Source organism: Heteronotia binoei, chromosome 6 (assembly GCF_032191835.1).
Source record: "Heteronotia binoei isolate CCM8104 ecotype False Entrance Well chromosome 6, APGP_CSIRO_Hbin_v1, whole genome shotgun sequence".
NCBI classification, from domain to species: Eukaryota; Metazoa; Chordata; class Lepidosauria; order Squamata; family Gekkonidae; genus Heteronotia; species Heteronotia binoei.
Window position 1 is genome coordinate 57,525,102 of NC_083228.1, and position 27,523 is coordinate 57,552,624.

Below are 27,523 nucleotides of genomic sequence, written 5' to 3' on the forward strand. Positions count from 1 at the left end.
TCAGGGGAACTGCGCTGCTTCAGTTTTATGTATCTAATTTTTTTAGGGAACAGGAAAGTCTTCAGGATCCGCCCCCAAAGTCCCCAAGTATTTCCTGAGTTGGACCTGGCAACCCTATTATAAACATACTTTCCCCCCAGATTAGAAAAGGCAGTCAAGTCTAACACTAACAGTCAGCCATGAAGCCAGTAGTTGTGGGCAGGAAAAATGAAGGAACACAAAGGAAGATCAGTCTACAGACCCTGAGTGGCAATCAGGAGTGCAGAACTAGGATATGGTAGTGATTACAAATTAATGCCAAATTCAAAAGTGCAATCTTGAATACGTACATTATAAATAAAAGGAAATGTGTTTGGTTCAACTGCCCTTGATTAGGAATTAGGACTTTGTGGTGGTTACACCAGCCTTTTGGAATGGCCTTCCAGAGTACTATGTGCTCAGCCCCTTCCCTATTAGCGTCCTGAACATGTAGTCAGTCCACAGGATATTTTGCTGAAAATTGCTGCAGTTCAATTGAAACCTGCAGAGTGTGTAATATTGTAGCTTAGGCACTACATTTATTGTAATTTCTGGGCTGTGTTCTAAGCTTATTGCTTAACTTAACTGATTGCATTTTTTCCCCGTTAGCTGCCATGAAATTTTTTGGAAAGCCGGAATGTTAATATTGTAAACAAATAAAAATTTATTCAAAAATTGAGTTTTTTAGTCTCTGTTCTGTGATTAGAAAAAAATGACAAAGTATTATTGATGGCTCCGTATCCTTAAACACAATTTGCCTTCTTTTAGCAGTGCTTGAAATGCAGAAGGTATTAATATAATTTCTAGAAAACACACAGAGATCTTTTCCATTGTTTTTGTTGATCATTCCCCCTCTAAATACTATTCATTTCAGCAGCTGTTTAGATTACAAATTAAAGAATTCAGTGGTAGTTATTTTAATGTCACTTTTAGAAATGAGAAATGTGATCATTTAAACATCCTTCCTCATTTTGCATACGTGAACATCCATTCATAATGAATTGAGAATCCAAATGAAATTCATGCTCTAATATTACATAGTGTGTCATAACTATTATTCTTCAACAGACATGAAATTATCCATCATCTAGCTTTGCCAGGATGAACAAACATGGTATGATGTCTTAAATAAAGGAAGTATAATGTAACAATACAATATACTTAATAGGAAATATGGATGGTGTGTCACTGCTTCTCTGAGAAACTAACAAGACATTGTACAGCAAAACTGAAAGACAGGTATAACATTAAAATGTAGAAACTTTGGGGAACAAATGTATTTTTCCTCCAGTTTCTTCTGAAACTACAATCCTACCAAATCTAAATGTAAAGATTATTTGAACAATCAGCCTCAGATAAATAGATGGGTTTTTGAACAACAGAATGATCCAAGAAGATCTACAGGAAAAAAGGTTTGCAGCTTTCAAACCAATTTGGATTGGGCTAAATTTACCACTATATATTCCAGAAATGTCAATCACCTATTTCCTCTAAAATGTCAAAACTGTAACTGGTATTTAGAACCACATGGCAATTTTAAGACTACATGGGGAAGTCAGGGAAGAAATGAGTCATGAAATGTCGCCTGCAGGTGTGAGAGTAGATTTCACGAAAGGGGACCTTGCCGTTCTATCACTGACCTTTTCTATGTGAATTAGTGTCTGGTGGCTCTGAGGAGGATTTGAAATAGACTATTTTCTGTGATTCATGCTAAAGGGAGTTTGGCTCACTGGATATGAATGTGGTTGAGGGGACAATAAAAGGGTACAATCCATAGGAAGCTCTGAATAGGGTCCATTGAAAATGAGTGGAAGCAGCACAAGCCCGTGATCATAGAGACTGAAAAGAATCTATTATTATTAGTGCTATTCAAATGAAATGGAACCCTGAATCAAAGCACTCAAGGTTGATTCAAAACTGAACATTTTCAAGTAGCAGTTGAAATATATTCTTCTGTTATGATTACCCTCTGACTATAGAGATTAGAGAAAGGTCACTGTGGCCTCTGTCACTGCCCGGGGTGGTTGTACCATCACCAGCTCAACACACAATGGTGACCCCAATTAGATCTAAATTTCAGTTAACAATTGAGGGTATGCAATCCTGTTTACAATACACAGAGCAATGAAGCCCTTGTCCCTGGGTATTCAATCTCTTTTTCAAAAGGCTCACCCTTTCCCTCATCATTACCTTTCCCTTGCAAGTTTTGTCTTTTGTTTTGATTCTTTTTCTTGTATTTTTATGTATGTGTGCAGGTGTGTGCACCTGGAAGTCATGGCAACCTCTACTGACTGACCCCTACTGGGGGTCTGGAAGATATTCAGAAAGATAACTGAATAAAGCCTGCCCCTGCTTCCTGACTTCTGTTATTCCAATGAAGACTCCCATCCAAGTACTTACCAAAGTTGACCCTGTTTAGCTTCCGAGATTGGACTTGCCTGTGCAAATCTTATCTTTTCCTTAAAAGCAGGAAGATTGGGCCCAAATTTTCACTTCTGTACTACAAGTGGGGAGCCCACAAGGACTTGCAGGGGTACAGGTTCAGGAGATGAAGCAGTAAGCAGGATGTGCAGCAGAAAAAAGGGAATGGTGGTTCAGATGGTAGGTCCAGAGAACTAGACAAGGGCCTGCCAACCACAGTAAAGGAGCTGAAATCCTGGCAATGACCCATGGGAACCAGTGCAGAAGGATAACTGGCCATTGCTGCTGCTGTTGGGGGTGGTGGCATTTTCCTGGACATATATCAGTGTGGGTACACTGGGCTGAGGTGAACAGAGCAGTCTTTAAAAGGTGGCCTGGTGAAGTCTAGGGTGGAGTGATACTAAAACAATTTGGTGCAGCCTGGCCAAAAAACGAGTAAGGAAACTCCAGTACAGAGCATGCCATATGTACCTTGTGAACAAATGATAAAAGACTGCTTACAACCTGAATGAAATAAAATTTGTGGGAAAGAGATGAGATGGGCCACCATCCTGCTCTGACCCTGCTACAGTCTCTGTTGTTTCAAGTAGCCTGCAGTTTATAAACCTGTATGCCCACTTACAGGGGATCAATTCACTTCCCCTATATTCTCTTTACCACACTATTTTCTCTTTCTCTCCTCCTGGCAGTGTCTCATATCCTCTCCCCATTGCCTGCTTCCTTCTCTCCTTCCCACTCACCAACCAACCAACCAGCTCCTATGTCTTCAGCTGTATTCTATTATTTTTTATTTCATTTATACTCTTATCTTTCTCCCCAGAGGAGACCCAAAGCAGCGTTCATTATTCTACTCTTCTCCATTTTATCCTCACAATAACTCTGTGAGGTAGATTATGCTGAGAGAGTGTGACTGGTCCAAGGTCACACAGCAAGCTTCCACAGTAGAGTGGAGATTTGAACTTGGGCCCCTTTAGAATGACATTCTAACTACTACACCACACTGGCTCTCAGGTTTCCCTCCCTCCTTCCAATCTTAATTTTAAATCGCTTTATCTGGCTTATTATATGTCTTGAATTTTTTATGTATAAATGTGCTACATGATTGGACAAATGACCATAATAAAGAATGACCGACTGACTGACTCCTTCCTTTTTTCTAGCAGCCTCTCCATGGGAAAAGTCTGGCCATGTTGCAAAAGTTGTGTGCTAGCAAGTCACTTGATTGAGTTGTGTGGTCACCACTTCCAGCTGTGTGAAGGCTGCTATTTGGGCCTAGGTGAGTTGTCTAGTATCAAATAATAGTGACTGCTTCACCTGGATGAGTTGCACAAATTGCATGCAAGGTTGTCTGGTGGCTGTTGCTGGGCCTGGCCCCAATGTGTCCTCCCTGCCAAGCAGAAAGGAGGGGTACATGGTTGACCTTTGAAGCCAGAATACCTCTGGAAAGGACCCTATCCTTCCTCCCTTCCCTTTGCCTTTTATTGACAGAAACTGACCATTGCCACACAAAGGCATCAGTATTCTTAAATAATCGAAGTTTGCAAAACTTTCTTCACAACACTTTGCCTCCCCAGCAGTAGATCTTAATTCAGTACTCTGTTACCCTGCATTTTTTGATTCTACTTCTCTCCCACAATTTTTTCCTTCAGATCTGAACTCACGATTTTCCAGTGAAGAATTCTCGATTTTGAATTATGTTTCCTGCCACCCTTTTGTGTTGTCAGTGTCGCACATTCACCCCACCTCCCTCAGATTGCCCCTGAGTGATCTGCTAATTTTAACCGTACAGTTGATTGTATTATGACAACTCCCCCCCCCCTTTTAATATAGCAATGTTATAACATGGGGACAAAATGGGCAGCCAGGTTCCATATAATCTTCTCTGTGTAATTACCCATCTATGAAGTTTCTTTCCCTTTTTTTTGTGTGTGGGTAGGTTTTGTTGCCTCATGCTTGTCTTGATTCTTCATTCTCCCCACCCCCTTCCCCTATAGCTCCTGTGTTTTTAATGACAATTCTAAATATCAAAAATAACTGAATTATATAATTGATTTGATAATCATGGAAACTCAACATATGCAATGTTTCCATTTAGCATACTGCACAATTACTGAATAATACTGTTATGAATTGGTATATCTGGTTCGACAACTGCAAATGGATATTGTGAAAATCTTCACCAGCCATTTCCTTAGTTGCTAACTAAGGAAGAACAGAGGACCTTTGAAATGGTGGCAACCATGCTGTTCCCCACAATATATCCAGCCTTTTTACAATGTTATGATGTTATAACTCTACTGCATATGCAGGGGAAAAGTGACAACATACTTAGAGTGCTTCATAATTTTTGAACAACACTATTATGAATTGGTGTATCCAGTTCAATGATCACCAGACATTTTCTTAGTTGGCAACTATAGAGGAGTGGTGGACCTTTGAAATGGAAGCAACTAAACTGTTCCCACAATACATCCAGACTGTTTAACACTATAATGTTATAATGTTACCACACATGCACAATAAAGGAGGTTCCGTTGCTGACAAAGTACATGACGACACAGCCACACAATCCCCTTTAAAAGGAAGTGCGGAATACATAGGGAGGGTAAGACCTGATTCAAGAAAAAGAACTCAAGTTCTCCAGTTGAGGGTCAGTTTGTATGACTTTTTTGAAAAGGCTGTCACTACATAATGGCTTCTCCTGCAACTCTGGTGGAGCAAAGTGATATTGCTGTAAATTAATACACGCTGAGGTCATAACTTGCCATATGTTTGAAAAACCTGGATTGATCCAGTGTGAGATAAACCGTACACCAAGGTAGTTTCAAGAGGAATTCCATTTGCTAGAAAAAGATACATTTTTAAGAACCTAAAATCATGTATCAGTTTTGTAATGTCATTCCTTTAAAAACTGCTGAGAATTGTAACTTGTGAGTTTCTGCACCAGATTTTAGCTCCTGCTTGGTTTTTAAAACACACTGGGTTGTCATAGTATCATCTGTTGTTTATTTCTTTTTTCTTCCTGAGTTTTTTCCTGCTCTCCCCCCATCCCCACTGCTCATCACAAGTGTGACTGTATGGTAAAATCTCAAAGGAAAACCAGGAATGGTGGACAGATGAAACATGGGAAAGGGAAGTGGAGCAAAAACCCATTTTGGAATGGCTTTGGGTATGCTGAGAACTCCTCTATGGCCTCTTTGAACTCTGTGATTCTATGATTCCATGATCTCCCCCCCACCCTCCAAAAGCCAATCTGCACACAACTTGGAGGGCGAGTAGAGGGGCATCCTAAGGATGCCAGTTTGAGGTTTGGGTATAGTACCGCGGAATATGGTGCACTTCAGTGTGGCTCAGCAGCCCACATGTCCACAAACTTGATGAGAACCATCAATGGATGTATTAAGCCCACTCTGACCTACTGGCTACCCACGTTGTGTCACATTGCTCCCCCTCATCTCTGAAGACGAGATGATCTTCTTTGTGAATATAGAAAGATCATTAAGAACAGAGAGTTTCCCATCCACAAAGACATGGCTGATGCGGGCCTACCCAGACTAAGATCTCAACACCCAGCAATATTGTGCAAATCCTACAATTACAACATTTTGATCTAGGGAATGAATAGTTGTGAACATGGATGCAATCAGTTCTACCAAATATCCATAACCTGATAAACAGCAATGACAGGTATGCAGGATTTGACTTGCCACATAAAGTATGAAAGACAGCTAATAGAATACAAACAGGCTTTGGCAGTTGTGCAGACCTGCTGTTTACATGGGGCAAAACACCAGAACCTGAATGTGATTGTGGTGCAGCCCACCAAGCTATGTTTTCTTTTATCTGTCACAGAAATGTGAACATTGTGTTTTCCAGGGGATGTAACAGAGCTCTTTGAACTCTCCCTAGCTGCATGCCTGTTGGTTATGTATTTTATATTATTACATGCTTCCTGTATTATATTATTACATGCTTCCTGTGTGTGACTGCCATACAATAAAAAAAAAAAGACAGTCACTTAGCCACACCGGCACTCAAGAAAACTGCAGCAGGCATTTAGGTTAGAGAATACCCTCAAGTGCTATGCAGTGTATTGCTTTCAACTTCCATTTCATTTCTGTGATTCTCTTTCAAGCATCACTTACGTCAGGGATAAAAGGAGGGTCCAGCATTCCTGCTTGTAAGCGTTTGAAATTCATGCTCTTGAAAAACTGGTGCCTCTTCACTTCAGCTGCACTTTCTCCCTGACAACCAAGTCTCTGCTTCACATCTTTGGTCAGTAGCTGAAAATGACCAAGAGAATTGCAAGAAAGCTTTTATTTATTTGTTTACACACACACTACCTCACACATTTGTTAAAATTCACAGTCCTCTCTGATTGTAGAACTCCGTGATAGTGCCCTTTCAAAAAACACAACACACTACTGAAACAACTACCTCTTTTTACAGAAGGAGTATTCAGAGTGTGTCTCGGCCCTGAAAGACTTTATGGATGTGATCAGTGTCATACCTGAAACAAAAAAGGAAAAGAGACAGATCCCGTCTCTCAATTGGATTACATTTTGAAAATGTTAGATAGATGGTGGCAGGAAGATGGCTGCTCCTTTGGCATCATGCATGTGAAGGCAGGGTGTGATCTATTTTATAACTCACAGGTTCCATTTTGGAGATACAGTCTACTAAATATTAAAAAAAGGATGCGGACTTATCTGCTAACTAAGAACAAGGCTCGTTGTGAAGAAAAATACAATGGATTCTAGAAAGCGGTTCTCGGCAAGTGCCCCCCCATTGGTGTTTTCCCACCTACCCAAGTGAAAGCATTCACTCCCCCCACCCACCTGATCTCTGCCATTGGAGAGCAGTTGTAATTCTGAGTGATCTCCAGTCCTCACCTGGAGAATGGCAACAGTGGTTCACCAGGAGGAAATGGCTGGTTTGGATTCTGGAGTCTATAACATTGAACCTGTCTGAGGCCCCACCCCTCCTCAAAACCTACCCTCTCCAGGCTCCACCCCTCAAATCTCCAGGAATTTTGCAATCTGGAGTTGGTAACTTCTAAGTCACAGTGGCTGTCATAGGTAGGGTTGCAAATCCAATTCAAGAAATATCTGGTGACTCTGGGGGTGGAGCCAGGAGACATTGGGGGTGGAGCCATAAGCAAAGTTGTGACAAACACAACTGAACTCCATCATATTTAAAGGAACCACTAGGGTTGCCAAGTCCAATTCAAGAAATATCTGGGGACTTTGGGGGTGGAGCCAGGAGACTTTGGGGGTGGAGCCAGGAGACATTAGGGGTGGAGCCAAGATCAAGGCTGTGACAAGCATAATTGAACTCCAAAGGGAGTTCTGGCCTTCACATTTAAAGGGACGGCACACCTTTTCAATTCCTTCCTTCCATGGGGAATAATGAAGGATAGGGGCACCTTCTTTTGGGGCTCACAGAATTGGACCCCCTGGTCCAATCTTTTTGAAACTTGGGAGGTATTTTGGGGAGAGGCACTAGATGCTATACTGAAAATTTGGTGCCTCTACTCTAAAAAACAGCCCCTCCCAGAGCCCCAGATACCCGCAGATCAATTCTCCATGATTTTCCTTGGGAATAAATCCCCTGCCCCCACCTGGGGATTGGCAACCCTAGGGTGGGGTGAAAGGGCCAGGGAAGCAACAGCCACTGCTAAACAGGTACATCTAATCTAAGCCCAATGGGTATAGAAGGGTTGTAAGTCTGCTTAGGACAACATCGGTATTCACCAGTGGGGTCTTCAACGAATGAAAAAAAAAGCCTAACCATTAAGGAACCGGACGCCTGCCTTGGTTTGCCTGCTGTAGATGCGAAGCAGGGCTGCTGTAGGCACAACTGAGCGCAGATGAAATGACTCGGCACCTACACCACCCAAGAGTGAGGCAGCTTCCTTCACTTGCTCTTGGGTTGCGTCTCCTCCCTGAAGGCGAAGCTTGGGGACGCGCAGGCACAAGTTTGGGTGAGGCGGCTACAGCGAGTTCCGGGCTGGGAGAGTGTTGGAAAGCAGCGTCAGGATCATGGAGAGCGGTGGGGGCGCCTACGGAGCCAGCAAAGCTGGCGGTACCTTTGACCTGTGGCGCTTTTTGCAGCAGCCTCAGGTGGTGGTGCACGTCCTGAGCGCAATGAGTGGAGGGGCTCGAGCGGTGCTAATTAGGATGTGGGTGGGTCGGTTGGGGCAACTGAGGCCGTCTCGTTCTTCCTGCTATCCCGAGAGGAGTTGGTGCGTCTGCCCTTGTGCCGCTGTTTCTGATGACTCTGAAGTGGGGAAGGGCCTGCTCCCACCTGGGGATTGGCATCTCTACTCATGAGTTGCTGAACTTCCAACTTCAAAGTAACACAGAGCAACCAAAGGTTGAAGTTTACCTTTTCTATGCAAATGGCCTCTGAAAAGACTGTGCAGCCAAGGGTCTGGGCTGCTTTCACAGCCACTGGGAGCAGCCATGTTCTTCTGCCTGCTCCCCGCCCCCCAACCCCTTTCAGCCTTAAAGACACAGACACACCATCCCAAGAGGAAGCCTTTCCAGGTGAAGCCTGAAGCCTCTAGAGGTGGAAAGGCACATGGTGGCTGTGGGGGAGGGGCTTCCCCCCCATCGGCCAGCTGACTGGGAGCAGGAAGGAGCCTGGGAAAGCGGGAAAAACCCCACTGGGAACTGGGGATTGGCAAGCCTAGTCATAGGAGGGCTGCTGCTGAACAGGATCAAGCAGCCAGGCCTAGTTATGTCATGCCAGCCAGGTGGCATCAAGTCACCTACAGGGTGCTGCCAGGCCTATGGCAGCTAATCTCCAGGTGGAGCCTGAAGATCTCCTGGCTCCAGACAACAGATCTTTCTCCTCATCCTGGAGAAAATAATTGCTTTGGAGGGTGGACTATATGCAATTCTTTTCACCTGAGGCCTCTCCCTTTACTGACAGAAGCAGCCTTGTTTGCCAGCAACAGCCTCTGGCTAGGGGTGAGGCAGGAGGGAGAGAGGGAGTGATAGGAAAGAGGTGGCAGCCATGGCCATTTTCCCAGTGAGGCCAGGCCTTGCTGCCTAATCACATTACTGTGGTGGCAGCGGCTCCCTGGCTATATCTGCAACCTTCAGAGGCTGTGTGTGCTGGGAGACCATCTGTGCCATTGATGGGGCAGTAAAGGTCTGTAGCTGGTGACCTCTTTTGTGAGGTTGGTTGACAGGCAGGACACAGAGAAGATGGAGATATGGCTGCCTCTGAGATAAGACTGTTTTGGTGGTTAGTTCAACATTCCTGTGCCTGCAGTAGGCAAGGACAGAGGAGTCAGCCAGTGGGAGGCCAGAGACACTGAGTGAGCTGTGATGGGCCAATTATTTGTTGAGTGCATAGAATGCACTTGTAAGCCAATGGGAGAGATCCATTTGGGCACCACCAAAGAGGAATTATACTTGCTGAGCATTACCTAAGCTATGAATATAATCTGTTTTCTTGTCTACATTAGCTCCTATATTTCTGATTCATTTTCCCATTTAGTGCTCACATATATGATGCATTATTAATTAGTGTACACTTATGACTGAATAAGCAACTGCTTAAAGAATATAGAGGCTTCTAATATTTAAAAGGCAGAGAGAAGTCTGCATTTGAAACACACAGGAAAATGGCTGATATTCAGATCAATGTCTTTGAATGGTTTGGGTTTCATTCTTTTCTCTTACAGCAATTCTGAAGATTTGCTGAAGACACCAGAAAAGCTCACAGCACCAGGGAACATTAGAATGTAAAATAACTCAGTTACTATAACAAGTAACTCAAGACAAATAACAAGAAACTGAAGAAGAATTACATTCTTTGGCATAAACAGACTGAAGAGGAAAAAGAATTTAAGAGAAAAAAGAATGAAATCCACATTCCTCATAATATATTTCAGTGGTTTTGTTTTGTCCATCAGAAGGCAGCAGCAGGAAAACAAACAGCAAAGAAATCTTGAGTGCTTTGTACAGGATTAAAATTTAGAAAACATTACAATAATTTAAACATGAATAGATGTAATCATCTCTTGACTGTACAGGAAATAGAAAATTCAATGCAATTTGTTTCTTCAGGGCATTCAGACTGATTTCCCCCACTTCATCTTTAACAAACAACACCTTGCATGCTGCTGTCCCAACCATGACTGTGCTAATTTTTCAGGAGAAGGACTTGAAGACAGGAAGTTGTAGTGGATGAATATATGGATTGCTCTCAATATCGTTAAGGAGATGTTCATACCTAACGCCATTTACAAGATGGTGGCAATAGTATAACAGTATAATCTAATAAAGTTATTGTCTTGAAAATATGGATAAACCCTAATCTTGAAAGAACCCTGAAAGTTTATTATTTCTAGCAGAAGGCCTAAGATGGCTGGTCCCTTTGCAAGCTCAGAGGTGTCAAACTCATTTGTTACAATCTGACATAAATTTTACCTTGTTGGGCTGGATACAAACTTGATAAATGACACAGGCAAGCCCAATTAATGATATTATTTTCCCTCAAAATACAAAGAAAAACAATTGATTCCTGGGAATGAATGCAATTGATTTACTGGGGAACCAACAAAAGGCCCAATAAATGTATTTAATCAAAGATTTCAGGTTTTCACGGCTGGTAACATCATTAGGGTTTGTAGAATCTTTCGGGCTCAAGTGCCGTGTTCTACTGGAGAAAGTTTTTCTTCCAGACCTTCCTCACAGCTGTTTTTTGGTGCAGAGGTGGCAGTGCTGCCCACTCGGCTCTGCCTCCCAAAGTAGTAGCTTCTCTAATCCTTGCTGAGCTGCAGTTGGAGGAGCAGAAAAATACCATGCCTCCTCTTTCTCTATCTTCACATTCCCCCCCGCCCCCGCACTATTTTACCTCAGCCTCATAGTCCTGCCCCCCCAGACAATTTCCTTCCTATTTCTTGACAGCTTTCACCACACACACCTCACTGGATATGCCTGCTGCCCCCCACCCCCCGCAGCCTTCTGCCTTCCCTCCTTTGTATCAGTCGCTCAGAGACTACATAACAGCCTTGGGAAGGCTGGTCCTGGACCCCTGCTCTAGGATCTTTCAGTTTCTTTAATGTGTAAGAAAATCTCTGTTGATTGCTGATACTAGACTACACTCTCTGTGGGGCTAATACTTGAAGATGGTTGAGACCCTACAGCTGGAAGAGAATGGCACTACTTATATATTGATGAATGGGAGTTGATAAGAACATATCATCCTTGCCACAAAATACCTATATTGTATTGCCAGTTCATTTGACTGGCTCTAACTAAAAATGGAAATTTTGACTCCTAAAGATGTATATGATCATGGCTTCAAGTAGTTAATTGCACATCTTCCCATGTTTTAACATCTATCTATGGACCCTGATCCACCTTCTTTTATGTATGGGGCAATATTTTGATCTACTAGGAGCAGGACCTTTTTGGTAGCAAATCTAGAAGTACAGAATGTGTACCTCTCAAAAAACCCTTGCGAATTTTTCTGGTCTCTCCAGATTGTTACCTTGTTCTTCCTCACACCTCAAATTCTGGGGACTGACATTGGTATAAATGAGCTTTGGAATCTGGCATGTCTTTGAAGTGCCTAATCACCACACCTAAAATGCTCAGAAGTTATTTGAAAGCTACATATAGGGTATCACTCTTCTGCAGTATAACTACACTGGAGAAGAAAAACTAGCAATCACAGAGGACTATTCTGTAGAACACAAATGACAGATGATTTCTAAGTTCCTCATTATACTTCAATAACCAGCACAATGAAGCCAGATAATATACTTTGCACCTTCGAAAGAGTATCCTCTTACCATTTTACAGATGGACTTTGCTTCTTCAGAGAATTTTTGGGAATAAACCTCTTCCGTCTCCAAGACTCTCCTGTCTACCTCTTCTCGTTTCACTTTCTCTTTTCGCCCACGGAATGGTGATTGTCCTGCAATCATTTCATAAATCAGGCAACCTAATCCCCAATAGTCAGGGCTAAGTGTGTATCGCTGGTTGTTCAAGACTTCTGGAGCTGTGTGAGAAAGAGGAGACCTGTGAAAAGATTTGCCCATTTCTATACTGGCCTTAACATAACAGTATGATCCTAAGCAGAGATACGCTCATTGACTTCAAGGTGCAGCTCTACTTAGCATGGCATGTAAAGAAGGGTGCAGCTCTACTTAGCCTGGCATGTAAACGACACTTAAATAGCTGCAGCCAATATTCAAGAATGAAAGACAACATTCAGTCTGGTCTTTAGTTTGGTTCAGAACCAGCCTGCATGCCGCAGTCACTCTTGGGGGCCTGCTTTGTTTTGTATATATAGCAGAGGGGGAAAGTTTATTTGGATGAGAGTTCTCTTATGCATTCTTGTTAATTTTAATTAACTTAATCACACAATAATCTCATTATCTTAATTTGATAGCAAACAAAATTGCACTTGGATAGGAAAAAAATCTTGTCTATGCACACATTTACCCCATCAGCTGTATTTCATTTTAAATTATGCTGTATTAATTTCAAGGACATCTCTTTAGCTATTGAACTATGAAACAAGCCCCCCCCCCCCATCTCATGGATTTATACTGAAACACCTAACGTGAAATTTCCCAGACCTCTTATTCTTGAGTCACTGCACTAGTTTTAGCAGAAACTCTCTGGGGTATATGGGTTGAAGACAAATGAGCAAAATGTTCAGTACAGAAAATATAAACGTAGTATTTTGTTTTCAACACACATATGCAATGAAACCGCATTTTAACAAACAGTGCAACTTTTGTGATGTATTACAATAGTAGTTTTTATTAGATGGATAAAATTACTTCTGGTTCTTCTGTGACAAATCTTATCCTGCATTGATTCCTGTTCACCAGGACTTTTTTTGAGCAGGAATGCACAGGAACACAGTTTTGGCTGGTTTGGTGTCAGGATGTGTGGCCTAATATACATTTGAGTTCCTGCTGGGCTTTTTCTACAAAAAAAGCCCTGCTGTTCACCATGATAAAAGCAAAAAGCCCACTTTTTCTAAACAGGTTATGTATACACGCATTCTGTTTTCAACTGTAAACTATACAAAAATATATGTATAAGAATTGGTGTTCAACAACCATATGAGTTAGAGTAGGCTGAGAATTTGTAACTAGTCCAAGGTCATCCAGTCAACTTCCATGGCAGGGCAGTGAATCAAACCAGGGTCTCCTGACCCTAGTCTGAAACTGTAATCACTACACCATGCTAGCTTTCATGAGATGGTGGCTGTTGAACAGCAGCAAGCATCTGGGCCTTGGGTGAGTTATGCAAGTCGTATGGTAGCAGGTCACCTAGTGGTTGCTGCTGGTGAGTTCAGATTTCTCTGCAAACCTGGAAATTTTCAGGTTTGAAAAAGAACTGTGTTGTCTGTTCATAGTCTCTCAATGCACATATGAGGCTATGTTAAGAATTAGCTATACTGTTTTACTGTACATTTTAAGGACATAGATAATTGCAGAAGCACAATGGATAATCCCTGGAAGGTAAGGCCAACAGAAAGCAGAATCAAAGACACTTGCTAAGTGGGCAGAGGGAATGGTGGATTATAAGAAACACTATGAGTGACTCCAAGATTATTACTAGCATGCCAAATGGTCACAGATTTCTGCATTCCATTGGTGGTACATGTACCAAACCAGGAGGCCACACCAGCCTCCAAACTTGTTGACAAAGACCCTCTAGCTGTTCTTACAATGGTTGCATTACTCTAGTCACAGACAGAGTAATGTGTCAGTTTTGCATTTTGCATAGAACTGTCACACACTATATGTCTTGCAGCCTTTTAACCTACTGTTTACATTTTTCCATTTCTTCCTGTGTGTATCTGCTGACTGAGAATTAGCTTCATGCATCTGATGAAGTAGGCACTCATTGTCAAAAGTTTCAATAAATCTATTAATTCAAGATCCCATAAAACTCTTTTTTGGTTGTGCTGCATCAAAATTGTCATTATGCTCACTCAGAAGGGAGCAGAGGCTTCAATGGCCTGATGTTAGGCCACTTATTGAGAAACCCAACACAGGGTTTCAGTAGCCTGCCTGATCCCCCACTCTCCCCCCACTACTTCCTCAGCTCTCTAAATGTTTCTGTCTTTGCTCTCTGCTAACACAGTTCTTGTCAAGAAAGTTCACAGATCTTTAAAAAAATGGGGTCTTAGAAGCAGGAGAAAACTAAACAAAATAAACATATGCAGAATTAATTTGCACTATTTTTAGGCACCAAATTTGAATTTGGGATCTGGGTAGAATACATATAGCTATTCCCAAATGTAACTGTGACTAGGGGAACTGATTCATTGTGTCAGAGATTGAGCCAGAGAGCCCCTCATCTATGCAGATGTGTGATCATCTTTTGCTATTTGGAAACACTTTGGTTACTTTGCATAACAGACAAGTGTTCTGAAATTGTCAACTCTGGATAATACTATCAACAACACCAGATACTTTATCACTTACCCATATAACCAACTGTTCCTACCCGTCCACGGATTGATTCACCCTCAGGAATTTTAACAGCTAAACCCAAATCAGATATTCTGATATGGCCTAAAGCAGGCAAAAAAAGCAACTATTACAGCATAGCCATAAAAAACATGCATTTGTTTTAATAAAAGCACATCATCATAATACATCTCACAACTGAAAGGACATCACATGAAATTCTCTGGTAAAAGGGAAAGGCCTGTTTAGTGTGAAAGGAAACAGTCAAGCAAAGTTGTGGCTTCCTGTTCTCCCTGCTGGGAGCTCTGGCACACAACAGGGGGAGTCTGGGAATTGTCTCAGGGAACCAGGCACCCGTAAACCACCTCTGTCAACATTTGTTCCCCTCAAATTGTCTGTGTTGGTTGCCTGACCAACGAAGACCTGTGTCAACTGTACAGAGAAAGCTGACCAAAACATCTGATGTGTGAGGCCTTTAGTCTCTGAAACAGCACTTACAAAAACCCAGGATAAAGAACATCCAAGCACGTCCTATGACTGGGCCACTTTCTTGAAGCAGAAAATGTTATTTGATAGTGTTTACATATTCAATAGGAAAATGGGGTGGGTGATGTTTTCAGGAAAATGATTCCAAACATGAGGAATTAGAGGGAGGTTAGGAATATGAATTAAGGAAGATTTCCAAAATAGCAAGGTGGGTCCTGTGCTACAGCCTAAGGAGTAGCATCTACTGTTCTGTCTGCCAGAGGCCTCAGAGGTGTTTTGTTCTGTACCTTACCTCAGGCCACTCTTTCTCCTAGGGCAACGGATATTGTCACTGGGCTGCATAGTTCCCTAGACGTGAAGAAGCAGTGGCTGGGACACTGCTGCCCCTTCACTCAGCCAGCTCCATCTGTACACTCTCAAGAGCAAGAAGTTTTGCTCTCCAAATTCTTCTGAACATTTTTAACATTTACAGCTGTATGTAAAAATTAAATGAATCTTTATTGTTTAATTTTAAAATGATATTTTACATCCCAAGCTTATATGCTTTTTAGAGCGGTCTTTCTTGCTTTTCTCAACTGCAAGAACTCTTTGGGTACTATCATTTTCTGAATCCCATGTCAGGCACTGATGATTGTGCAGCTTTTTGCTCAGAGAAGGATTTGCCTTTGTGCAAGGTGTGTTGCACAACTAAATGTAAGCCACATTAATGTGGAAAGAAGGGCTCTGTATAAAGCTGTTAGACTTACCATAATCATCTAACAAAATGTTTTCTGGCTTCAAATCCCTAAGAAAAGGAAAAGATAAAAGTTATTTGTGTGAAAACAGCTTTGATAACATGAGAACAGTAAGGCATCAGAATGTATTTTCTTTCCAGACATAAAACAGTAGGGAATCAGCTCATCCAGAAAATAATTTAAAAGACAATATAACAAGAGGCTTAGAATGATTTTGAACCAAAGATGAACGGAGACTCTAGTTTTCAAAATATTGTGCTTTCGTGGCAAAAGGCCATTACTTTCCTAGTCACAATAATAATATAATCTGTTTCACCGGCATGTGTTGCAGTAGCTACAGAGTTAGGCTGAGGTGTCAGAAAGTCAAGTCTAACTCTCTAGCTACTGCCTCACACATTGGTTTTTCAGCTATGAAACTCACTAAGCATTAGGCACTCCTACCCTACTTCACAAGGTTGAAACTATTTAGATTTCTAATCCCTCCTTGTACTAAGAAAGGTATACAGGAAAAGTAAACTATTCAGTGAAAAATAATTAAAAACCAACAGAAAAAAACACAACACAATAATAAAGATAACATCAATCATCCTACTTCCCAACAATAAAATAATCAAAATGACTTAAGAAAACATCAAGACAAAGAGAAAAAAAAAAATCAAAGATGAAATCAGAACCAGCAAGCATTCACACACAGTAGATTAATAAAATGTTATGATCCTGTGTAGTTCATTTTCTTAGCTGAGATTATAACGTGCTACTTTCACATTATAATTTTTGTATTATGTCCTGCCCATCTCCATAAACATCTAAGCACTGGCTTGTGTTGACTACAATGTATAAATTACCACAAAACCTCTCTGGCACTAGCAGGTATCCCAAGAAGTAAAATCAACTTACTTAGTTAATGTGTGTGCCTCTTGCTCTCCATCATAGAGTTCAAAGAAACTCATTTGTGATCTTCTAAAGTTAGCTTCTGCATTCTTAATTTGCTTAGTTTCTGCATTCTTACAGTATGTGTCAGTGTGGTGTAGTAGTCTTGGGGCTAGAGATCTGGCTGCAGCCAGGGAACTCACTGAGTGACTCTAGCCAGTCACCCTCTTTCAACTAATTTACCTCACAGGTTTGTTTTGAGGATAAAAGTGAGAGGGAACACCATATAAACTGCCTTGAGCTGTTTGGAAGAAGAACAGCATAAAAATCTGATTGATTAACATACCTTCAGACCATTCTGGAAGCCTAAAGGTTAACAGAAAATCAACAAAAGTAAATCTCTGGTATCTCAAATCCTAAAAAGACCTTAAAACTATTGTCTGCATACCAGAGATCTATGCAAATTCAGAGCAGATCTTACATCAGCTGGAATATGCAAACATTTGATACTTGCATTATTTGCATTTGTGGTCTTGTATATTCACATTTTACATTTTTTGGGAGGAATTTGAGATGAGTGCAACAAAAACTTCAGATGCCAGAACAAAAATACTCAAGAGGAATCAGTTGCTGAAGTTCCCACTCCTTTTATAGATGTTGTTACATTTATTTGCAATAAAATCAGAAAAAAACTGAGTGTTGTCTTGGTCAGCAAAGATAACTGGTACGAGTTAGGGTGAGGGTATGGAACAGGATAGGGGCATAAAAAGCCTCATTGCTCTTTACAATCAAAGAAGAAGGCAAAGATGAAGAGTTGGTTTTTATACCACACTCTTCTCTACTTTAAGGAATCAGAAAATGACTTACAATCACCTTCCCTTCCTCTCCTCAAAAGAGGCACCATGTGAGGTAGGTGGGGCTGAGAGAGTTCTGGGAGAACTGTGATTGACCCAAGGTCACCCAGCTGGCTTCATGTGGAGGAGTGGGGAATCAAACCTGGTTTTTCATATCAGAGTCTGCTGCTCTCAACCAAGGGTTGCCAGGTCCAGTTCAAGAAATACCTGGGGACTTTGGGAGTGGAGCCAGGAGACATTGGGAGAAAGGTTGTGACAAGCACAAATGAACTCCAAAGGGAGTTTGGGCCATCACATTTAAAGGGACTGCACACCTTTAAAATGTCTTCCCTCTGTTAGAAATAATGAAGGATAGGGGCACCTTCTTTTGGGGCTCATAAAATTGCATTCCCTAGTTCAATCCTTTTGAAACTCAGAGGATGTTTTGAAGAGTATCCGATGCTATGCTGAAAATTTGGCATCTCTAACTCAACAAACCGCCCTCCCAGAGCCCCAGATACCCACAGATCAATTCATTATACCCTATGGGAATCGATCTCCTTAGGGAATAATGGAGTGCCCTGCAGATATTCCCCCCCCCCTTTCTGATGACCCTGAAGTGGGGGGAGGGCCTCCAAACTTGGGGATCCCCTGCCCCCAACAGGGGATAGGCAACCCTATGAGATGTTCATACATTTATACCACTATGTGCATACGAATGATGGCAGATTTCTGCCATGTATACACACAGCAAAGGAATAGTCACATCTTCCATGCAGAAAAATAATCTTGCAGGGAAGCTCTTCAGGTCATGAAAATGTCAAGCATATATCTGGAGTTTATGATTAAAAGTTTCACAAGCCCCATCTTACATTGTTGTTGGATGATCTTAACCACTGCACCATATTGGCTCTATTCAAAGTCTATTCAAGCCTCTCACTAAATGTGACATATTGTTATTGGTCAGCAGCCTGCAGCAGCTGATGCTGAGCCTGGCCAGCTGAGCCTGTTACCACCCCTGCTAGTGACTCTGAGGCAGCAGAAGTTGCTGAAGTTATTAAGGACAGTGGGGACCCTAGCCCCATGGGCACTGAGACCACAGAGGAGGCAACACTGAGAGGCAGTGAGCCAACGACTCAGAATTCAGGAAAGGCTGCCTCATCTCCCCTTTCCCCAGAGCCAAGGGAATGTAGGAGGTGATGGGCATGGTTGGAGCTACTCAAGAGGACAGAGTGCATGCCTCGCAGAGTGCACGCCTGGCATTTACTAAGTCAGGAGGAGCACCTGGGGCTATTGAGCCAAAAGGATGGCTCCCCTGCAAGTGCACCAAGACCCAGCTGTTAACTATCCATAAATTAATAATAATAATAATAATAATAATAATAGATTTTATTTATATCCTGCCCTCCCCGCCTAGGTAGGCTCAGGGTGGCTAACAACATGTCCATACAACAATTATACAAACTTTTAAAATCAACATTAGTCTTAAGATCATTCTAGTTTAAAATTGACAATAAATTAACAATAGGCATTTCTGGTGCTATTCTGTCAGTTGGCATGATGGCGAAAGTCACTGAGGCGAATCCATCAATCATTCAATCAGCAATCCACAAAGGCCATCCTGAAAAGGATGGTCTTGCAGGCCCTGCGGAATTGGTCAAGCCTCTGCAGGGCCCGCACCTCTTCCGGGAGCTGGTTCCATAGGTGTGGAGCTATGATAGAGAAGGCCCGTGTGCTGGGGTTCTGCAGTTTTGCCTCCTTTGGCCCGGGGATAGCCAGCTTGTTCTTCCCCGCTGACCTCAGTGCTCTCTGGGGCTTGTATGGGGAAAGACGGTCCCTCGGGTAGGCAGGTCCTCGACCATATAGGGCTTTAAAGGTAATAACTAGCACTTTGTAACGAACCTGGTATGTAACTGGCAGCCAGTGCAGTCCGCGCAGCCCCAGCTGTATGTGCTCCCACTTTGGGAGCCCTAAGAACAGCCTAGCCACCGCGTTCTGCACCAGTTGCAGCTTCTGGGTTCAGCACAGAGGCAGCCCCATGTAGAGGGCATTACAGTAATCCAATCTTGAGGTGACCGTCGCATGAATCACTGTTGCCAGGTCCCGACGCTCCAGGAAAAAGGCCAACTTCCTTGCCCGCTTCAGATGAAAAACCGCCGACTTGGCAGTGGCTGCTATCTGGGCCTCCATTGATAATGAAGGCTCCAGCAGGGCTCCCAAGCTCTTGACTTGGTGCGCCGCTTTCAGCGGCACACCATCAAAAACCGGGAGAGGTATTTCCCTCCCCAGAGCGCCGTGGCCCACGCAAAGGACCTCTGGCTTCGCCAGGTTCAACTTCAACCCACTCAGCCTAAGCCAAGTTGCCACGGCCTGTAATGCCTGGTCCAGATTCCCTGGGACGCAGTCAGGTTGGCCATCCATTAGCAGATAGAGCTGGGTGTCATCTGCATATTGATGACACCCAAGCTCATACCTCCGGGCAATCTGGGCAAGGGGGTGCATGTAGATGTTGAATAACATCAGGGAAAGAACTGCTCCCTGAGGCACCCCACATTCTAGTGTGCGCCTCTGGGACAGCTCACTCCCAATTGCCACCCTTTGTACCCATCCCTTGAGGAAGGAGGAAAGCCATTGTAAGGCCAACCCCCTAACTCCTATGTCGGCGAGGCGGAGGGTCAGTAGCTGATGGTCGACTGTATCAAACGCAGCCGACAGATCTAACAACATTAGCACCGTCACGCCACCTCGATCCAGATGCTGCTGGAGGTCATCTGCCAAGGCGACCAGCACTGTCTCCGTGCCATGGCCCAGACGGAAGCCGGACTGGCAAGGGTCTAGGATGGAAGCGTCATCCAGAAAACCCTGCAGCTGCAACGCCACTGCCCTCTCAATTATTTTACCTAAAAACGGTAAATTAGAGACCGGTCGGTAGTTTGCCAATTCGGCCGGGTCTGCTGTATGTTTTTTCAGGAGAGGATGGACCAAAGCCTCTTTCAAGGGTGTTGGAAAGCTCCCCTCCAAGAGGGATCTATTTATGATGTCCCGTAAAGGACATCTGAGCTCCCTCTGGCAAGGTTTAATCAGCCAGGAGGGGCAAGGGTCCAAATCACAAGTTGTTGGGCATGCAGCAGAGAGAATTCCGTCAACTTCCTCCAGGCTGAGTGGGTCGAAGTGACCCAGAACTAGTGCCAGGAGACAGGCACGGAGCCTCAAGTTCCTGTAGGTAGGCAGGTCTTGATGTAACGACGTGATTTTATCTGTAAAATATTTCGCAAAAGCCTCACAGCCTATCTCTAATTTTCTCACATTTGGTCTGCCTTGAGGCAGTGTAATAAGGTTTCCAATTATTCTAAACAATTGTGCCGGGCGCGAATTTGCAGATGCAATCTTGGCTGCAAAGTAATCTTTCTTTGCGGCCCTGACTGCCATCTTATAAGACCTCATAAACGTTCTATAGGATGTTCTCATCGCTTCATCCAAAGTGTGCCACCACTACCTCTCTAGTCGTCTGAGCTGTTGTTTCAGCTGACATAGCTCCAAGGTATACCATGGAGCCAGCCTCACACGAGGGCGCAGAGGACATCGAGGTACGATCTCGTTGATAGACCTGGATAGTCAGTTTTGCCAGGTCTCCACCAGGTCATCAAGAGAATTGCCAGGGGGCCAGGGATCCCTCAGGGCCATTTGGAACCGTTCCGGGTCCATCAGGCTCTACGGGCGAGCCCAAATAGGCTCTCCGCCCATACAGGGTTGAGGTGGTGTCTCCATATGGGCCTTGAGGGCTAGGTGGTCCAACCATGGTACCGCTTCTACCGCGATATCGTTCACCAAAATCCCGGACGCAAAGATCAGATCTAACGTGCACTGCGTGGTGCGTGGGGGTCGTAACAAATTGAGAGAGTCCCAGTGTCGCCATGGAAGACACTAGACCCATCGCCTGAGTGGAAGCCGTGTCATCGGCATGGACGTTGAAATCACCCAGGACCATAAGCCCTGGGTACTCCAATGCCCAGCCCGCCACCACCTCCATCAGGGATGGTAAGGCGCTCGCTGGTGCGTTAGGCGGACGGTACACCAGGACTTCAGACAGCTCAGGTGTGGAAGCAACTCATCAACATTCTGGAGACACCATGACCACAGCACCTGACCCCGATACCTCTTGTGATTTCTGAACTCCTGGCTTTCACTCACAGAGCTGCTTAACTGTGCCTCTTGGACCTTCTTAAACCTTGTCCCTTGGATTCTTGGCTGGCCTCCCTTGTACATGACTTTTGGACTGACTTTTTGGATACACAAACTTGGTCAGTGTCCCTGATTTGTTGCCCTTAGTTTCTACTGCCTGAGTCTGCCCTGCTCTGAGACACTTATATAAAGAGCAGCTGCTTTCACAATGGGGCATTTTCCCTTGCTCAGTCAATCCTTTCCTACAACTAGAATTCCTCAGAACACTCAATATATAACTCAATATTCCAAATAAAATTCCAGCAAAGTCCAAGTCCATGAACAAAATTTAATCAATATTTACTAAGTAAGTGAGTCCTTTTCAGCAAGAATTCTGCCACCCTTTTATATTTTTAAAGAGAGACTGACTGGATTTTAATTACATAACTGTTGTTTTATGGAATAACTTGGATCTTCATAATAAGGCATGAGAAATTTCTCCTTAAAACAGCTTAATTTCTAGAAACCAGCTAAAGCCCAGGAAACTGAAAACACAGAACTAACAATTGTTTCAGCTGTAGGCCTTCAACTGCAGTGTCTGGTAACTTTACCACAACATTTTCATTTAGGGAACCATTTGCCTAAGATCACCCAGGTTACCACGAACGGAAGATTTGTATCACTTACTGTGAAGCTTCCTTCTCGGTGGACTGGCAGTGGGTCGGTCCGACTACTGGGTATAGGCTCCTCCTCCTCATCACAGGGTCGGGTCTTCCAATTGATCCGGAGGAGGAAGTGGCCTATACCTCCCAGAACTCTCTAGTTGCATCCAAGCCACATCCCCCTAAGAAAAATAACTTCCAAAACCTCCCCATTCACATACAGAAAACGAGTAAACGAGGAGAACAGTTTTATTATGCTTCAATACACCATACAAAATGGAAGATTGAAACAGAGCATTGCAAAACATAGAAACTGCAACGTATTCCAAGAGAGGAAACCAGCTCCAGAATCCATCTCCAAAACCCAGGAAGCCGCTCAACCTCCAAAGGGCGGGCCGGACCGACCCACTGCCAGTCCACCGAGAAGGAAGCTTCACGGTAAGTGATACAAATCTTCCGTTCTCCGGTGGTCTGGTCAGTGGGTCGGTCCAACTACTGGGACGTAACAAAGCTGTACATCCCCAGGTGGGACCAGCTTCCCTGTTTAGAGTGCATGCTGCAGCACACACCTCCCAAAGGCCGCCTCCGCCGAAGCCCACTTATCTACCCTATAGTGCTTGGTAAAGGTATGCACCGAACTCCAAGTCGCTGCCTTACACACAGCTTCCAAGGACGGAAAGGACCTATACACAGCTGATGTTGCAGCACCCCTCAGAGAATGAGCCGTGATCCCATCTGGAGGGGTTTGACCTTGGGCCTTGTAGGCCAGAACAATACATTCCCGCAGCCATCTGCTAAGAGAGGAAGTGGAAACCTGACGTCCCTGTGACCTCTTACTGAAAGAAACAAACAAGGAATCAGACTTTCTCCAGTCTTTTGTGCGCTCAATATAAAAGCTAAGCGCCTCTTAACGTCTAGACAGTGCAACTCCCTTTCCTTGGGAGACTTAGGATTGGGACAAAAATTCGGGAGAACCAACTCCTGAGACCTATGAAAAACAGAATTAACTTTAGGGATGAAAGATGGGTCTGGTCTCAGCACCACCTTCTCATTATGAAAAACACAGAGTTCCTTGTCAACCGAAAGGGCCCTCAATTCAGACACTCTCCGTGCCGTGGTGATGCCCACTAGAAAGAGCGTTTTAAATGTTAGCTCTTTAATCCCACAAGAAGCCATGGGTTCGAAGGGACCCCCACACAAGGCATTCAGCACTATATTCAGCTTCCACGAGGGGAACCTGTGCACCTGTGGAGGTTTAAGAAGTGCAGTACCCCTCAAGAAGCGTCTAACATGCGGATGCAATGACAAGGCCTTACGCCCCCGTACCCCTTGGATAGCAGATATGGCAGCTACCTGATGCCATAGTGTGCTAGTGGAAAGCCCCTTGTCTGCCCCTTCCTGTAGGAAACAAAGAATACCTTTAACATTCACTGTAATCGGGTCCCACCCCCGCTGGGTCGACCACGAAGAGAAAACCTTCCAGGTGGTATTATACACTCTGTTAGTGGAAAATTTACGTGATGGCAACATAGTGTCCACCACCCTCTTGTTATAACCTAGCTCCTCGAGCTGCAACCGCTCAACCTCCAAACTGTCAACTGTAACAGGTCTGGCTGAGGATGAGACATGTTGCCCTGAGTCAGAAGGTCGTCCTGCCTCGGCAGCCGCCAAGGGGGCTGAACCGACAACCTCAGAAGTTCCTGGAACCACGACCGTCTTGGCCAGAAAGGAACCACCAGCACCATCTCTGCCCTTAACTCCACCACCCTCTGTATCACCCTGGGCAATAGAGGAATGGGCGGGAAGGCATACAGTAGTCCCGCTGGCCACTCGCCACTGAGCGCATCGATCCTTCTGCTTTTGCATCTCTGTTTTTGGCAAAGAACCTGTCCACCTGACAATTCTCTGCCGTGGCAAACAAGTCCACCAACACTGGACCGTACCTGTCCACTATCAGACTGAAGGTGTCTCTGTGCAACATCCACTCCGTCTGGTCCAGAAAACATCTGCTGAGCCAATCCGCCAACAGGTTGTCCTTCCCCGGAACATGAACCGCCTTGATCGACAAGAGATTGGCTTCCGCCCACTCGAAGAGAACCTTCGCCTCGGCATGAAGAGATTTCACCCTGGTTCCTCCCTGTCGATTTACGTACGCTTTGGCTGTTGAGTTGTCCGTTTTCACCAGGACATGGCGACCCATCAGGACTGCTTGCAACCCTCGCAACCCTAGCCGAATCGCTCTGAGTTCCAAGAAGTTGATACTGCACTTCATCTCGTGGGGCTCCCATTGTACCTGGATCATTTGATCCTGTGAGTGAGCCCCCCAGCCCCATAGACTGGCATCTGTGGTTATACAAACACTCTGGGGTTCGCGGAGCGGATGACCCGGAAGAAAGCGAACCGGATCCAGCCACCACTGTAACTGGGTTGTCACCTCTGACGGCAATGTCACCAGTTTGGGAATTTTGTTCCCTATAATGTCCTGGAACGGACGGAGGAACAACTGCAAGGGTCGAGTGTGGAACCTGGGCCAAAAAAGTAGGTCCTGAAAGGAGACCATTATCCCTAACAACTGCGCTAGCGTCATAACCGACACCCTGCGTTGTTGCAGAACCCCTTGTAACAGAAGACAGAACTTCTCCTGTCTCTCTAAGGTCAAGAAGACTCTGTCCACAGTTGTATCTATCTCCACCCCCAAGTGCACTAGCCTCTGTGAGGGAAGAAGATTGCTCTTTTCCAGGTTCACAACAAAGCCGTGACAGCGTAACATGGACACTGTCTGTTGAATGCCCTCCAGGCATTGTTGGTATGACCCCGCCTTTCACCAGAATGTCGTCCAGGTAAGGGAACAGGGCCACGCCCTGCAGTCTCAGCTCCGCCACCAGGGTCACCAGAATTTTTGTAAACACCCGGGGCGAAGACTTCAGACCGAATGGTAGGGCCCGATACTGAAAATGTTTCCCCCCGTAGGAGAAACACAGGAATTTTCTGTTCGATTCCCAAATGGGAACATGTAAATAAGCCTCGGATAGATCCAAGGAAGCTAGACAATCCTGTGGCTGAATGGCTAGCAACACTGACCATAGGGTCTCCATTTTGAAGTGCTTCGTTAGAACGAACTTGTTGAGCCATTTCAGATCCAGGATGGTTCTGAACTCCCCGTTCTTCTTTGGCACTAAAAATATTACCCAAACCCAATAACTCCCAAACCCTGTTGGGGTATTGGGACAGGCTCCACCGCCCCTATATCCACCAAGTGCTGAATGGCCGACAGCATTGCTCTGTGAGCAATCAAATCCCTCTTCCGTGGGACCCAACAAAAGTGGTTGGGGGGGAGGGAGTGGAACTCTATGGCATAGCCCTGTGCCACCACCTCCAGTACCCACTTGTCTTGAATCGAATGATTCCAGGTGTCTGCGAACAAAGAGAGACAACCCCCTATTTTCCCTGTCGGCTGGTAAGAGGCATAGTCATTGGGATCCCCCTTTTTTTGAAAGGGGTTTAGAACTCTGGTCTGACTTCCCAGAATAGTAGGGTTTGGAATCACGCCCCTTCTGTTGCCACTTTCCTCTAAAGGAACGAAAGGGACCTGGTCTGGATTACTTTTTGGGGTCTCGAAAGGAAGGAAAGGATTTCCTCTGTTTTGTCTCTTTACCCTTGGAGGGTAGGACCTTCTTTTTATCCTTGTTCTCAATGAGATACCTATCTAGGCCCTCGCCGAACAACAAGGCTCCTTTAAAGGGTACTGCTGCCACCCTAGCCTGGGCTGCAGTATCGACCTCCCAATTACGAAGCCAAATGTTGCGTCTAGCCGCCACGCCACATGCCATGGCTCTAGCCGCTAGCTGCATGGTGTCCAATGAGCCGTCTGCCACGAAGGCAGCAGATAAGGCAATCTTTTTTTTTTAGCTCGTCCTTGAACTCCTTAGGAGCTCCACTATCTGCTGCTGCTAAATTATTAGCCCACGTACACATTGCTCTGGCAAACAAAGAGGATGTTGTGGCTGCTTTGATAGCCCAGGCTGTCGCCTCAGATTCCTTGCGCAAAGCCTTCTCTATTCTCCTATCACATGGATCCTTGGGTAAACCATCTGTGTCCATAGGCAGGACCGAATTAGAGATCAGACTAGTCACATGGTCATCCACCGTTGGCAACTTTAGCCTCTTAGTGGCCTGTGGAATTAGGGAATAGAGTTTAGAAAGGACCTGCTGGTTGGCCTTAGGCTTAGCCGGCCATTCCCACTCTGCCTTGACCATAGCAAAAAAGGCAGCTGGCAAGGGAACCCCTGTCTGAGCGCTACTCAGTTTTGGCATCATTTCCCCTGAGCCTGTGGGAAGGTCAGGATCCAGCTCCTCATTTTCTTTAGGAGTAGCCACAAAATTAAGGGTCCTTAAAACCTTAGGGAGCAACTTTGAATAGTATTCAAGGGGGAAAAGCCTAGATTGCACAGTATCAGGCTGCTCCTCCTCATCTGAAAGTTCGCCTTCCTCCCTATCTGACTGTTGATCAGAGCACTCCGACTCCTCAGCCGAACTTAGGAGAGGCGAATCCAAGCCTAAATGAGACCTGCCCTTAGGTTGTCCTTCCGGAGGGTCACTAGGGCTGGGATCTCTGCCTCTTTTCCTTCCCTCTTGTCTCTTTTGCTTCATCGAGGAAGCAGGGGAGTCCAGACATTGACGGAGGTCCTGCCCCAACTCTTTCAACATTTCTTGTTTAAGCCATTGCAGTAAATTTGCCTTGGCATCCTCCCCTGTAAGGTCGGGATTCTGAGCCTCTTGCTGAGGGGTCAGAGTTCCTGACAGAAGAGGCAGGTCGAACTCACTGGGAGAGTTGCTCTGTGAGCTAGCCACCATTTTGCTGCCTTCCAACGTCACTGG

General features: G+C 44.5%; 1 protein-coding gene across 2 annotated transcripts in view; it reads right to left on the reverse strand.

Moving 5' to 3' along the window:
* The window catches only part of GRK5 (G protein-coupled receptor kinase 5), a 252,071-nt gene that overhangs the window by 15,451 nt on the left and 209,097 nt on the right, over window positions 1-27,523 (reverse strand). For both annotated transcript variants that reach the window (XM_060241527.1, XM_060241528.1), the window contains 4 exons: window positions 16,132-16,169; window positions 14,915-15,004; window positions 12,254-12,462; window positions 6,585-6,722 (listed from right to left, as the gene is read on the reverse strand). In XM_060241527.1, coding sequence (XP_060097510.1) covers window positions 6,585-6,722; window positions 12,254-12,462; window positions 14,915-15,004; window positions 16,132-16,169 — 475 coding nt within the window. The remainder of the gene's footprint in view (window positions 1-6,584; window positions 6,723-12,253; window positions 12,463-14,914; window positions 15,005-16,131; window positions 16,170-27,523) is intronic.